Source organism: Perna viridis, chromosome 1, assembly GCF_037379345.1.
Source record: "Perna viridis isolate PV_CMFRI_1.1 ecotype Kerala chromosome 1, ASM3737934v1, whole genome shotgun sequence".
Taxonomy (NCBI): Eukaryota; Metazoa; Mollusca; class Bivalvia; order Mytilida; family Mytilidae; genus Perna; species Perna viridis.
Genome location: NC_142445.1, coordinates 48,220,375 through 48,236,657, shown reverse-complemented (window position 1 = coordinate 48,236,657; position 16,283 = coordinate 48,220,375). Strand labels below are relative to the sequence as shown.

General features: G+C 33.7%; 2 protein-coding genes across 2 annotated transcripts; one reads left to right on the top strand and one right to left on the bottom strand.

Annotated features, from left to right (window-relative positions):
• Window positions 1-928: 928 nt before the first annotated feature.
• LOC148629103 (uncharacterized) lies at window positions 929-8,011 on the top strand. The gene is made up of 5 exons (XM_088543811.1): window positions 929-1,064; window positions 1,502-1,583; window positions 2,139-2,227; window positions 3,175-3,325; window positions 4,417-8,011. Exons 2-5 carry the CDS (start codon window positions 1,553-1,555, stop codon window positions 6,651-6,653), a joined length of 2,508 nt encoding a protein of 835 aa, XP_088399937.1. The 5' UTR covers window positions 929-1,064; window positions 1,502-1,552; the 3' UTR covers window positions 6,654-8,011.
• Window positions 6,863-13,561, bottom strand: LOC148629102 (pancreatic lipase-related protein 2-like). The gene is made up of 9 exons (XM_088543820.1): window positions 13,440-13,561; window positions 12,762-12,924; window positions 11,973-12,141; window positions 10,797-11,025; window positions 9,993-10,247; window positions 9,632-9,862; window positions 9,181-9,286; window positions 8,013-8,198; window positions 6,863-6,984 (listed from the first exon to the last, which is right to left on the bottom strand). The coding sequence occupies exons 1-9, from the start codon at window positions 13,489-13,491 to the stop codon at window positions 6,909-6,911; spliced, it is 1,467 nt and encodes a 488-aa protein (XP_088399946.1). The 5' UTR covers window positions 13,492-13,561; the 3' UTR covers window positions 6,863-6,908.
• Window positions 13,562-16,283: the final 2,722 nt, after the last annotated feature.

Here is a 16,283-nt window from a genome sequence, read left to right as displayed (position 1 = left end):
TGGGCATTCTTTAAGTGGATATATCATCTTAATTTGTCTATATAGTGTTTGTTGAGGTGTTTTATGGAAAGAATCGGATTTATTTTTGAGTGAATTTTATGGTGTGTTTGTTGTTTTAGTTCATTAAAGGGGGGATGGTTAAGGCCTCCTAAAATTAGCTTGAACCTCCGCAGATTTCATGCACATGTCTATGGTCAGGAGATGTTGGTCATTGATTTGTCATTGTGACGTTATATTTTAAGTAAATTATAAAGAATTGTCACCGTTTAGTTAGGTATAATGTACCTTGGGTTTTATTTTTATTGTTGTTAGAGCTTTTCAGAGCATACTTAAAGGTGTGTTTACAAATTTTGAAGACCTTTCTGTGATCTTTAAAAGTATTTACTATTTTGGATTTAGGTTGTACATTTGTTGCGTTTGACCATACCATTTCTTTTTCCCGTTAAATGATACTTTGTAACTGTAGATGAATTATTAGGTGATTGCTGGTCTTTCCATACACCCAGTTGTACAAACCCAGGTGTACAAATACGCCTAACTTTTGAAAAAACTTCAATAACTTCAAAGCAAACAATTGCTTTAAGCAGGGACTTATTATATAGTCCCCATTTTAAGAGAGCGATGTCAAATCTACAATTTTAAAGTTTTGGGGAAATTGCGCTTAAACGACAATTTGAACTTCCCTTTCATGAATCGATCTATATTCTTTGCAAATATATATGCTACACCCGTACATTATCGTTCTTCAAAATCAACGACACAGTATAAGACATAATATAAGACTGTATTGTACTTTGTTTCAGCTCAAACAATAAAAAACCCTAAAATTGTTTCCGTGTTTTTATCAATGCATAAAATGTATTTTAAAAAAAATGTTTTTGGTATTATACAACAGTGTTATTTTGAAAACAAATATTTAGATAAACATTGCTATTTTTTCAGACAAAAATATTTAACCGCTATAGTCGTCGATTCAAAAACCTGCATGATACCTCTTTCATATTGATTGTTAGCAGCGCCATCTACCATGAACAGAAAACATGGCTCAGGCTAGATTAGGATAGGTAAATATACTATGCATGTCAAATCGCATCGTTGTGACTCGATATGTTATTTTTGCGAGATATTGATCGAATTGGATGAATACAATTACATTTTTAACATGTTGGTGTATTTACATGATAAAATATATTTTTTTTGCAGTAGATCTACGATTTACACAAGGCCTATGAAAATGACCTTGAACGTAGTTTGAATGCGAATAATGGAGGCCCATTGAGGGTTTTAGTGCATACGATCGTTCAATAATTAACTTGGATTTTTTTGCTGTTTATCAGTACTGAATAAACAACTTTTTATATTACAAATTTAGAAATATAAATAACGATAGAAGTTTAATGAAATTATCGAAAAATACTTTCTTTATAATCTAAATAAGTATTTAGAAATACCGATGTAACCCTTACCTTCCGATGATGTACACTAATTATGTATTCTTTAGAACTGTACGAAGGAAACAAACTAATACTGGAAGAAAGATCCTTCAAGAAGCATGTCAGAGCAAGCCGAGGAGCAAACGATATGTAAGTCTTAAACTTTGTATCACTGACAACTTGAATCATATATGTAAGGAAACAAAAAACAAAACAAAAAAAAACAAAACAAAACAAAATACAAAAATGAAACAAAAAAAAAAACAACAACAAAGTTGAGGGATTTCAAGTTTCAGCAGCGGCAGGAATGACCCCTGTATTAGACAATGAATGAGGAATACGAAATGCTAACCTCCTACCATCTGTGTTAATGTGAAGTTCATTTGATATCGTAATGGGTATCCAAAGTTCAACCGGATCAAAATCAAAATAGCAAGTACACGCTAAGTAAAATAAATCTCAATCTAATGCTAAATAAGGAATGAATAACCCCATATTTATAAACAGGGCCATATGTTCATGAGTTTTATCCATAATGGCCAAAAATTGTACTAAATTGTTGTTATGACGATTTTTTTTTACATTTTACGATCCTTGGTCATACCGTCCATGTTACAAAATCTTGATTGCCATGAACAGTAATATGTAAAAAATCATGAACACATTTTTATAGGTTATATGTCAATATGCAATTTTCTATTGTAGGTATGGAAAACCAGAAGGAAGAACTTCCAATCGTTATTACAGAAAGTACCCTGGATGTTGACACAGTTTTTCGAATTTTAGAAAGTTTGGTTAGCGTTTTATTTACATTTTGATCTGCTTCTCTCTTATTATTAGTTTATTCTGAAGGGCAGATAATGTTATATTTAAGCTGAGGATTATTGTAAGAATATTTTCAGTCAAGGTAGCACGAGCTTGCGTATAACATATATACTATGTTATATGGGACAATGTTCACCATTATGCATATCCTAGTCCGTTTTATTCAGTCAGAAACAAAAAAATAATGTGTACACAAATAAACCCCCCAAAAGACTGTACCATGCTCATAAACTCGATTCCCCTCTTTCACCATTAAGTAACAACATCTTTCGACCTAATTGAATTGAATAAAAATCTAAAAAGGGGGTGCACAATTGGAATAAGGTTTCATTAAATTCTATTCAGTGATGTAGGAGAGATGACAGATAAGAGATGGAAAAGCCGAAATAGAAGGAAGGAAGGACTGACACCCCTATTAACTTTATACCCCCACTGCGCCCCATGGAACATTTTATTGCTTAATAGCAAAGCGTAACACTTTAGTGTAAAAAAAACTTTAAATAGTAACTACCATTTCATTAAGGTTTTCAGTCTACAAAAGTGGTGGAATGAATTGTATTTCATTTTCTATGGTGTTGAAATAGTAATCAAGGGAACCAAGGTTATAGTGGTAATGAAAAGAATGTAATCCAGGGACAAAGACCAGACATGGAAAACAGACATACACAACAAAGAACATAAAGTAACTAAAATCGTACATACAAAGTAACAAAAGTAAATGAGCAACTCGGACTCCACTAAAAACTGGGAGCATGGACCAGGTGCACCGGTAGGGTAAGCGTCCTCTGCTTTTCTATATCAGGGAATAAAATCTACACTCTCTGACTGAGATTTTAATTTGGTTGATTTTGGAAAAATTCCGCGCGGCATATAGGGGCTGTGTTCAATACATGTTTATTTTCCATTGTTTATACAGTCCCCGAAACTACAAGACAGTGGCGAGGAGTATTTTGTAGTGACAACAAATCCACGCAAACAGACATCTAACTATCTTGGATCGCTCTTGGGCAAACAGTTCCTCACAGAGAATGCCGATGTGCTGGAGAAGTTTATTCAACACTGTTTCAGTGAGTTTGAAGGCATATCTTTCCCTTATAATTAGTATAAAATTTTGATTACATGGAATTTAAACTGAATTGCAAAGTAACGAACTAACACACTTAACATTTCTTACTAAATTTTATTGAAACTGCAAAGCTAAAATCTTGTCAGCCAGTTGGATTAAAAAGTGCTATCACTTTTTGCATGTGTACTATGATTTTTAATGCCCATACATTCAAACGTAATGATTTGAAGCTGTTTTGAATACAGAATAAATCATAAGTAGGTGTATGATTATGTTACACTTAAATGGTATTTTAGAGTAATAGGATAATTAATTTGAAAGAGTGAATAACCAAAATATGATCATTAGTGCCGAAGAACGCCTACATTTAGCGAGTGTGCAGAACTTGTTCCGCTCACGCGATAAACCGTTATGCGTTCTTGACACGAGTGGTGATATTTTGGTTATTCACGATAACCAATTGATTATCCTATTTAATATATAGATTTCCTTCATTTTTCATTGCCATTTTCAATATTAATTTTATATTTTGTGAACGGCGGATTGATATTCGTATTGTGAAGTTTTGGCTGGTGAAAGTGCGATAGTGAAATAGATCCTTTTGTGGTAACTTGATGAGCATGCTCAATATACACTTCCGTGAGATTGGGCTTGGGTAAAACAAAAGAATTTTCCTCACGAAAGTGCATATTGAGCATGCTCTACGCATGCTCATCGACTATCCCACAGTTATCACAAATGGGTCTATTACCGAATTTATTTAACAGTGTGAAATATCGATTTTTTTTTACACTGGGAATATTCGGTAAATCAATGCTATCTATATAATAATTATACATCTTTGTACAGAGTGATCAATTATTCACAGTCGCACCCTCCCGTAATAAAAAAAAATCCGAATCGGAATAGTCATTGTATTGTTTACGATAGTATTTCGACCATTAAAACCCTACAACCATTTGTTTAACCTAGGATCACAATAATATAGGTTTTGTGTTACTTTAAAGACGATTAACAGTATTAGTCTTGCCATTCACACATTATTAAAATACAAAGTGTCTCATGTTCTGTATTTTCACTTCGCACTTTTAGATGCATCCTGTAGTGTGTTCGTCGAAGATATACAACAAAATGATACTTTTACTGAATTGCAAAACGGTATCCATGATGAAAACAATGATCCTATGATTGAGAGCAATACATCAGAAACATGTAAAAATGATTCAAAAGAAGACAATGACAATCATGATGACCAAGCCATCGTTGCTACTGATAATGATCAGATCGATAAAGCAATGCCAAATAGAATGGAGTTTAATAAGCAAGATGAAGCTGACAATATAGTTACTACAGAAACAGGTGATTTAGAATTGCCCAGTATTTCTACAAAGACCAAGGAATATCCTAATCCTAAAAAGAGACTCAAAACGGCCAGAGTTTTTGAAGAAAATAAGGTAGAAAGGGAAAGTGATGTCACAGAGAACATTGAGGAAGTTGTCAGCTCTAAATCAACAACTAAAAGACGCGTTGCTATGATTAAGAAGAATTATAGTTGTAAGAACTGTGGTTGTTCCTTCAAAAATATATCAGTTTTTGGGAGACATAAAAAGAAATGCATTTATCTACCAATCAGCCCAATGCAAGATCAAATAGAAAATGAACATCAAGAAACTGAAGTTGTGGCCGAAGACAAGTTAAGAAGTTGTGACCAATGCAACATCACATTTAAAACAGATGAAGATTTACATGATCACTTGAAGATACATTCTAAATTAGAAGCTTTAATTTGCTTGCAGTGCAACGACGTCTTTTACGACCAAAAGGCATATAAAGTTCATATTCAAGGTCACGAAGAGCCCAAGTACAAATGTGACCAATGCGATAAAGCTTTTCAGTTCAAGTCAACTCTTACGAAGCATAAACGATCACACAAGGAAACGTATCAATGTAGCAATTGCAATTCGAATTTTGTCTCTAAAGAAAAGTTTGACTCTCATGACTGTCAGTTAAGCCATTCTTCTAAAACACAAACAATTCACGTAACAAATTCAATCACCGAGAATAAACATATTTGTGACATTTGTCAAAAGGAATTCCCTAAACGCAGGGGACTCTTGACACATCGAAAGCTCCATTCAGTTCAACTAGGAAATAAGCATACGTGTGAACTTTGTTCCAAAGGGTTCAAAAGCAAAAATAGTTTAATGAAGCATATGAGATTTGTCCACTCAGAATCTAGAGACTTTGTATGTGACGTATGTGGGAAAAGTTTCAAACAACAAGATACTCTCAATTGTCATTTGAAAACCCATGACGAGAACAGATCAGAGTTCAAATGTCCTGAATGTGGTAAAAGTTTAGCCACTTCTGGTTCTCTCAAAGTTCATTTACGCACACACCAAGATGTCAGACCATTTATGTGTGATGTCTGTGGAATGTCCTTTCATCAAAAAGGAAATTTGGCTAAACATATGTTATCCCACACTAACAAGACTAGTCATAAATGTGAAAAGTGTGGCAAAGATTTTAAATATTCGGACACTTTGAAAACACATTTACGGGCGCATGCATTGAAAGATGGCCTTAATGACTATGAATTGTCTGCTTACGGCAAACATTACACGTGTGAAGTATGTGGCAAGAAAATGGCTTCAGTCTCACAATATAAAGTGCATTTGAGGACACATACTAATGAACGACCCTATGAATGTACTATTTGCAGAAAAAGCTTTAAAGAAGGTGGTAAACTTAAGCGTCACATGAGAACTCACGAACATCCAGAGCACGTTGAACATAACTATATTTCTAACCTGAAAGCCGAAAGAAATTCAGGATTTACGGAAATAACAATGAGACATCAATTTAGCAAACCTAGTCAAAAACTGACGCCACGGAAAGACCAATCTGAAGAAAGCATGATTCCCGATGTTTCAACTGAAGTTACACTACAAAACGCTAATTCTGTAATACCATCTACTACTGGCTACATAGACAACGTAACCTACCAAAATGATACTGACGGGGGACTCATGATGATGAAACCAACACCCTTCCAAAACAACTCTTCTGTTAGCGAGGTTAGAGTAATCGATGAAAATCGACACCAGTTTTTAATGCATCAGTTGACTCCTGTTTCTAACTTAATGGTGGAAGCTCCGAGACCAATCCAAGTTTCAGCTTGCGATGTAACAGATGAACAAATCGTACATGTTGCCTTTGGAGAGGAAAATCACATTGCCCCATCTGTATATTCAGAGGTCCTTGTACATTCTGACTTTCAAAGTAACCAGTCCAATACGATACAGTCATTCACTACGAAGTATTTATAGAAGACAACTAGCTTTATCAGCGTATAAAGACTTTCAAAACTTTACTTTTTATTTCCATTTTATTTGTACCATGTTATGAAAAAGTATAGGTGAAAATTAATGTGGCTGAATATCGTTTTTTTGCTATCTGTAAGTGTTATATTTTCACACAGTGACTTCTTTCTTCCGCATCTGTTCGGTATTTCCAATAATACAGAAACAAGACAACATTTAGATACATCTTAAAGTTTATTAATATCAATATGTAGTGAATATTCAACAAGTTCCCTCTAGCCCAAACGCCACTACACCCTGATTAGTTATTCCTTTACCAGTAGCACAGAATCTTGACCTGAAAAATTTAAACATTATGTACTACTTGTCTTTAGAAGCACATAAACATCCATTATGCATCTATAACTATAAGCGCCAAAGCAATGTCATGTCATACATGTTACAGGGAAAATTGGAATCCAGCAGGATCCGGAATCCTCTTAGGGCAAATTGGAACTCTAATTTTTCTTAGGACAAATTGGAATTCCAATTTGCCTTGGATTTTAATCAGCGCAAATTAGAATTCTAATTTGTCCTAGGAGAAATTAGAATTCTAATTTGCACCTGGGGGATTCTGGATCCTATTGCCTCACAGTGAAAATATCAAAGATAAAAATGAAAATATTTTATGTGCTTAGGACAATTTCATGGTAAATTAAAAAAAATCACTATTTTATTCTTTTTCATGATATTAAAGGTAAGCCAGCAAAACTTAAGATATGTGTGTATTTCCTTAAAACGTTTATGCCGAATGTCCAAAAAACACTTGCACCACAAAATAAAACATCAAAAAGTGTTGTAATAAATGATATGTCAATGTTAGTTTTTCTTGATAAAATTTTGTACTTTGATGTAATAAATTACAGTTCATTTAATAAAATATGTTCAAAATGTAGTTCATTGAATATAATATGTCCAACAACATTCAGCATTTTTATAAATGTATACTTTACTTTCAAAATGCTCAGTAGTATCCGGAACCCCCCTAACCATTACATCTAGTGTGATTCCAGACCCTACTGAAATCAAGAATCCTCCTAGGGCAAATCGATATATCCCAATTAGTCCTAGGAGAAATGAAAATTTCAATTTGCCTTAGGAAGATTCCGGATCCTATTGGATTCCAATTTGCCCTGTAACATATACATTGTATATATGTATTGTGAAAATCCCTTTGATCAAGGTAAAACATGGGTTAGATACATGTAGTGGTGCCAAGTTGCGGGACAGTTAAAGAGATAAGTAAAGTTATACTCAGCAAATATTAATTTTTTTCGTTGGCACACTCTATTTGTTGTCTTTAAAATAAAGAATACATAAACTTACGTTTTCTGTGTCTCGGCTTCATACAAGGAAATAGCAAGTGTTTGCCATACATCTGGATAACGTAGGTTTAAAATGAAGTTATGGATTTTGTCGTATCTCAAGGCTACAGATGTCACTGTTCCAATATCCTTTGAACTTTTAAATGTCTTAGTAAATGGATGGCCTTGTGTGTGAACTTCGTCGGCTCTAAAATAAAAACAATAGGGAAACAAATATTTAACAGCAAACTCCTTAATTTATTTATCTTTAATTACAAAGAGAGCCATTCACATCTACTTTAGTTATCATCCACACATAAACAAGAATGTTTGTTTCTGAACCTGTTCAGTCGCAACTCCCAAAATTAATTCCAGCCTTCCTTTTAATTTACTGGCATGACTTCTTGTCGTACAAAAAAATTCAAAGAGGTCTTCTCACTTATAATATAGTCAAGTTACTTTCATGATTTTGGGCATCGGTAAAATGGTTGTTACTGATTCTTTTTTCCCCCTTAATTCCTAACCAATTCAAGATTTAACTCCGAAAATCAATCCCAGTCGAACCTTTGTGTTGTAGAATACTGTGAAACGATATGATAGAGGGTCATGTGATTTTACTGGAATTACATAAAGAATTGATTGCTTGTTTTGGCCCAGTTGGAACCATGACGTCCCAAATAACTACCCAACCTTCTTTTGGGGTTTGGATCCTTGAAAATTTCATTCAGATCAATCAACTAATACTCAAGTAATGGCAAAAATGCTCAAGTGTCTGCAGACTGTGACACGGACGAGAACAGTGCCATACCATTTTAACGACAGCATTTTTTGCGGTTAGGTAAAGAGGACCATTATGCAATAAGAGAAACACGTACAGCTATATACACGGAGCTGACTGGCACAGGGATCGCTTAGCATTCTTCTTTTTAATCATCAATACTTTAATGTGGCATGGTTATAATATATTGATAATGATTTAAATGTTCATTTTTTTGATATGTTTACGCTACAGGAGTAACTTAGGTATACGCAGAAATGATACAATTGCAATAACTAGAACTATCATTAATTTTTGATTGAAAGGAAACGAATATAATGGAAATGAATGAAAGATCCGAACTGAAGATTAATGCTTAATGATAGTAGATCGGATTTGAGAAAAGGTAAATCAATCAATAATGTTATTTTACGTCATGAGAGCAATTGGCTCTGTGTTTCCTTTAGTTCCCTGTAAAACAATTGTCAGTTTGCCATCCATACTGTTGTTACCAGCTATGGTCACTTGGTAGTGGAAAGCTATATAAAGAAATGTTAACTGCTATGACTTGTTTATTTCATATTGTTTATTTCAGAATTTCAATACGTGATTATTAGATGTCTAACAGTGACCAGTCTATTCATTTACACACCTTCAATTCATATTATAAGAACAGTTGCAGTACAAAATATGCGATCTCATTGCTTTAAAATCGTGTTGAAATGAAAATCATTTTAGAATTCAAATTTTGTATGATGAGAAAAGTTGTAAGATGCATCTTTGTTGATTCCAACAAGATTTAGAGGTTTTCAATTTTGAAAAGTAAACACAATCGTCGTGTACAGAAATGTATTTAAATCAAATGATGATACACAATATCTTACCACAGTATGGTGCAGTATCTGTTGTGTCTAGGAACATACTCCCACGAGCCGTCGACTGGTCTGCGTAATATCCCATGCTTGCACAACCAGAACCACACTGTAGACAATTACCTTTTGCGTACTCACCAGCGCTTGTGCATGGGTAAGCTTTGAATGGGCAAGCTGATAAGATTGACTCTGTATAGTATTCATATGACCTTTCATGACTGCATGCAACTGCTCCCTCGCCGGCTACAAACAGACAAACAGACAGGGTATTGCTTACGATAAACTTATCTATAGTTCGTAAAATGCATCAACAGAACACGAAAGCTTAAGTTTGTACACCAAACGTTAAAACAAAAAATTTAAGAACTAATACCTAGAAGATCAAGCTTGCTGACTGCGTTCCACAATGTAGAACCAACTTTACTCCACAGCCCTGCAGGACAGCCAGGTTGATCAGTTCCTCCATTTGGAAAGAAATCTAGGTGACCCATAGATTGTTTGGCACCCATTCCTAACGAAAGCATAGTTGAACTGTCTGTATGAATGACGTCAACAAATTTTGCATCAGAAGGGTCAAGTCGAACCTTGTTGTCTGTATCCTGGAAATAGGGATCTGCCGGATCAAGGGCTGAAGTAAACAATTAACAATTCAAGTGAGTATTACTTAAGTATTTGACGGGCGCGTTGACTAATACAAAATAATTATTTGCATTTCTGTTCTTTTTTACATAGTTGAAAGGTTGCAGAAACAGACGCTAAATCGAAAATAAACGTATACCCAAGTTGAAATCAATCAATCCACTGGGAGCCGATATTCTTGTGACAAAATTCGGACGGACGAATGGACAAGGTGATTCCAATATACCACCGACTCGTTGAGTGGGGTAAACGAGTGGGGTATAATATGAAGCGGTATATTCTGTTTCCAGGAATATAAGTCTAGACAGAGTGAAATGACGACCGCAATTTGTTCTCTATACAGGTTTCAGGGTGCCAAGCTGTGAAAATAAAAACAAAATCGTGTTATAAACCCAGGCAATTGACGAAGCAATAAATAATCCCATTCTGAAAAGGTCAATGATTTTCTATAACCCTATATCACATTATTATCTTTATATCTTTGAAGACAATAGATGCAGAAAATCAATTTGTTTTGTCGTAGTTGGTTCATCCTTACCAGATATTCTAGGAAGTTGATCTAGACGTTCACCAGCGTATCCTGCAATGTGAGCCCCAAGGCTATGTCCTATTATATGAAATTTATCAATTGTTGTAAGGTTATTCTGAATCGTCATGGTAATTAGTTTTGCAATTTGAGCGCCTACAACTCTTGTGTTAGCTGCAGCTTGAGTATATGGTGGCACTGATCCGTGGCCCCAGTCTACGATAATTACATTCATATCTTCCTGCAATCAAAAGGAATGCATCAGTTTTATTTGAACTATTTTAATCAATTTTAGATATTTTAATATTTAATATCCATGTATATAATTTTATATAATGTAACTACAACTGTCTTCAACTTGTATGTAAACAATTAATGAGAACTATACTTAGAAATTATTCAAATCACACATTTTAGGAGTAAAGTACAAACTAGTAACTTAAATACAGCATAGACGAAAAAGGAAACAAACAATTACAAACAGAAGACAAACAAAATATAAAAGCATAAGAACGATGAAACTTTCATTAAATAAGTAAATCAACATTCATAGAGACTGTTAGCGCGTTCAATATATTACTATCCACATTCAGTAAAATACTCCTATGTTTTATGAGATTATGAGGAGAGAGAGTTTTATCTAAACGCGGGAGATGAGTAGACCGACTCACCATACCATACCTATCGGCAAGTTCTATTTAGCAATCGTTTAGATTGTTCATCGTTTACTGTAATTTCACGCCATTCATGTTATTTTATTTATAATAGTGACATGCGTAGAGATTAAGACTGTCGGTAAAATCTGTCTCGCAGGTTTTTGTTAAATTGGTTTTTAACGTAAAATGAACTTCAATTCCATGTGACGTCATTTCTGTCATGTTTTTTTTAAAATAAGTATCACAGATATTTTTGTATGTCTAAAATGGTACATGTACAAACAAATTCAGGTTCAGATTATGTACTGTTTGCAAATGCATTATAAGATTTTCTTTGTAACATCTGAATGAATGACGCATTTCATGTGCGACATAAAAACTTCGTGCATACTGTTTTCATTAATCAGTGACGCATCTGTTGATACCAACAAATGTACAACAATAGAGTTTATGTTTGTATATTTTGTTTGCAAGTATCACACCTTTCAGGTGTGACATGAGTGGTTTCCTATAATTTTGTTTATTCACCTACCTTTTTTAATAATGCTCGTGCCATATTCTGGAGCCATTGTCGGTGTCCATTGTGTGTATAACCATGAACAAGAAACTTCGTTTTCTTCGATCCGTCAAAACTTGACGAGCTCACAGAATTTACATTGTTGTAATCAAGTAGCTGTTCTTCAGCCGTTGATGGTCGGCTCCTGACAAAAAAATTGTAAAGTTAGCGAGATTGAAATCAATGACTCAACTAAAAATGGATCAGATAGACAATGCGTCTTATTCTTATCTAGAAAAAAGTCTCATGAATGTATAGCAAGCCCTCGAACTACCCGTTTATGATCATATATAAATATATACATAAGGGTCTGAAAAATTCCCATCGATGTTAGAACTGTCAAATTTGCGAAGCAAATATTTGGTCGTTCCATCCACTGGACTTGAACTCGTACCGCTGCGACACCTATGGCAACATCGCTTGCACAAAACAAAGTCCAGCGCCTTAGACCACTCGGCCAGCTAGGCTATATAAAAATATAGCTTTCGCTGGCCGGGTCATTCCTCCTTGTAGGATTAATCTAGGACTATAACTTAATACACGATGTATGGTAATACGGAACAGCTCATCTAGGTGTTGTTATGTAGGATAGAGGATCAAATTAACGATGCATGTCCCAACAAATCAACATTATACAAGGTGTTTGCCAAAGAATGCAGACCCCGAGTTATTTTCATACCCACTATTGTAAAGGGTTTATTCAAATCACCTCTAATTTATAAACTAAAAACGAGTGTTGGAACCAGTTTTTTTCTCTCAACTCACCTTGTATGAAGTTCAAACGCTGTTCTGATTGTCTCTGGACTAGACGGAAGAAGAACTATTGGTCTCTGTACACTTCTGAATGGAGGTTCAGTACTGAAACATCCTAACCCATCGTAACAGATTTGTCTGTTGACCTCCTTCTGTATCTGGTCCAAGATGAAACCTTGAATTAAAGCACTTGATTTCAAGCCAGATACTTTTCGATTATGATGGCGATGATATTTAGTCTCGACACATTTTATTATGCAAGAAGAATACCATTAAAGAACTAAACATCAACATTTATATATTGAAATATCAAAATGAAGTTTCATGTTTAGTGACAATATTTTGTAACTTGCTTTTCGATTTCTCTGTCAGATTAAAAGAATAGGTCAATCTGCGATAAGACTTACCGTATGGTTGCATACACTGATACTTTTTTCAGGACGAAACTCGGCATGATTTTGTCTAATTTGAATTTTTTGCCTTGAAATACTTGTTAAAAAGCATAACTCTTTGTTCTAGCCCTTTTGCAAAATGAATTCTATCCAGCTGATAAAGTTCTGGTGTCGAGGAGACAAAATAAAAGGTCACCAAGCATTGAAACCATGTTTCAAGATTAAAATACTGTGCTACATTTCACATTGTAAAATATTGTGCATATTATTGATTAACTCAAAATAAAACATTCCTTACCATGACAACATGCTAAAGTTAGAAGAATGAATTGAAAAATCAAATCCTTCATCTTCAGGAAAATGTAATAGAAGACAGATAAGAGAATATTGAACTTTGATCCAAACCTGACATGACCTGTAGATAAGTAACACTCATGCTTTTCTACGTAGTTCCGTTCGAATTGTGCAGAATAGGACTCAAATAAGAATGCTTGCACTTTCTATGGAAGCAGCGATTTTTCTCAAACAACTTACTAACTTTCTCATATTGTTGCACATTCGGAAAGTTTTTCATCATTGATAATTCATGAAAAATAAGTTTCATTCTACATATCATTCAGATATTTTTCGTTTACACTGGAAATATTGTTTATCTTAAAATTATTGTTTTCATTGAATTTTAAACAATTGAAATAGACCAACTTGGAACAATTGATTCTCTTAATCTTGTAACAATATAACTTGTATGCTATATTTACCTCATGATGTCAACATCCGTATGAAACTTTTCCTTAATTTATTTTTCATTTATTTCTATTTTTTGTTGCTTCCCTCGTAATTATCTTAGCTACGCTTTTGCGTCTAATGAATTTGGGTTGTATATATCGCTCGAGTTTTCCCTTGATTTTTGAGTTTTGTACACCGCTCGAGTTTTCCTTTGATTTTTTAGTTTTGTATACCGTTCGAGTTTTCCCTTGATTTTTGAGTTTCGTACATCGCACAAGTTTTCCTTTGATTGTTGAGTTTTGTACAATTCTCGAGTTTTCCCTTGATTTCATTAGTCTTGTATATTGCTGTAATTTTCAAATGATTTCATAAGAAGTTTAAGTCATTGCTATTAAACAATAATTTTGATTATTTGTATCATTTTCTTCAATTTGACGTTTGTATTTTTTATTATTGTTCCTCAGTAAACAACTCATGTTAGTTTTCCTCGATTTCTAGTTTTATGACGATGACGTCTTCGTATCTATTGTATAAATGGAAGAGTTTCCGATACCTGTGTCGGCCTTTATCTAATCAACATGTGTTTTACAGAATTTAGGACTTGTTAGAATCCTTTTAAAGAAAATAAACAGGAAAAGAATGACATCTTACACGGAGGAAGTGCTGTGTGTGTTCGATAGAGGTTCATGATTATGTTCTGAGTTTTAATATAGTAGAAAGTGGGTATTGATTAGATGTCGAAGACGTTTTGTTTTATAATTGAATGAAATCATGATAGACTATTTTCCAGAATCGGATATTTGTTATTAAATAATACGTGCTGCAATAACATAAAACACCACGAAAGGGAAAGTGTCGAGACGACATCGGATTTCTGTGATCTTTCGCTAAGAAGTTTTGCTGTTTTACATATTGTAATATGTTATTTTCATTTCCATTTCTAGTTGACATCAGTTGAATCTTAAAAACACATTTCTTTTCAATATCAAATATGCATATTTTTTTAAAATTTAAATACAAAGTGACTAGATATGCTAACCTATGCATTTTTATAGATTTGGTGCGTGCTACCTCAGAAAAAAAGTTTTTAAGTGAAAGCTTCAATTGACAGTACCTTCACTTGATATTGATCAAACTGCTAACTTTACGTCAATATGATATAAAAAATCGTATATTAAATAGAAAACATTACGAAAATGATATTCAACATCTAGAAATCAAAATGCCAAATCCATCATATAGTATTTTAGTCTTTAAGTTTCAGTCTCTAGTAAGAATCAGGCAGTGGGTGAAACGTGGTATGAAAAAAAAACAACATAATTTTGAAAGAGTAATTTAACTAACTGCACCATCAGAATCAAGGAAAAAAGACACCATTTTCCATATCATGTTGGTGCATTGAATTATAATTTCATTGACATGCACTGAAAAGAACATTTCAAGGGCAGATGACTCTGTCTAAAACCTTATTTTTCTTACATTCTATTGACAAATTTCTGAGCAAAATCAGTGACGTTGATTTCAAATAATGGTCTTCAAATAGAGAAAGCATCCTTGAGTAATATTACATTGTCTGATCGGTGGTGTTTTGACATGCATGTTTCTGATCGGTGGTGTTTTGACATGCATGTTTCTGATCGGTGGTGTTTTGACATGCATGTTTCTGATTTTTCCCATTTTGCCTGATTCTTACAAACACTTACAATTAGTACTTGTTTTTAAACGTCGAATTTAAGATTTTTTTCATATAAATTTCGACGACAGTTTGATGCCTGAATTGACAAATGAGGAAGTAAACGCTTCCGTACTTTTTTTAATGCTTCAATCGAATGCCAAACACGATATCCAAGTCACGAAAAAAGATAGAATAAACAAAATATTACAAAATTTTCAAAAATAAGCAGAACGAGAAAGCTTATCAATCTCAGTTATATTGACTATACAAGTTGTTGAATGAAAACTTGCATCGACATCGACAAAAAAAAAGAAAAAAAGCACCTCAGAAGATGTGGATGATGGTGACTGTACAAACATAATTAAAATAGAAGGTGTCTGAACGATTGTGTCACTACTCAATTGATGGGTAATACTTTTTATACATTATATCTCACATTTCATGTTCAATTTGATAAATGAAAGGCCAAATACAATATCTTTTTCATGATTTCATATTTTTATGTTGAATTAAAACATCTTTTTTATATAAATGTTTTAAATCTGAATTATACCACCCCTATGATAAGTTTAAATAGAATTACTCAAGTTGTTGGTTGGACGTTAATTAAATTGCCATCGGAATTACAACAAATTCGATTAAATACGAAATGGACAGAACGTTACAGAAAACGTTAATTCCTTGATTACTTGAATTAAAACAGTTTGGATTTAAATCTTCAAGCTTATTTGAGTAATTAAA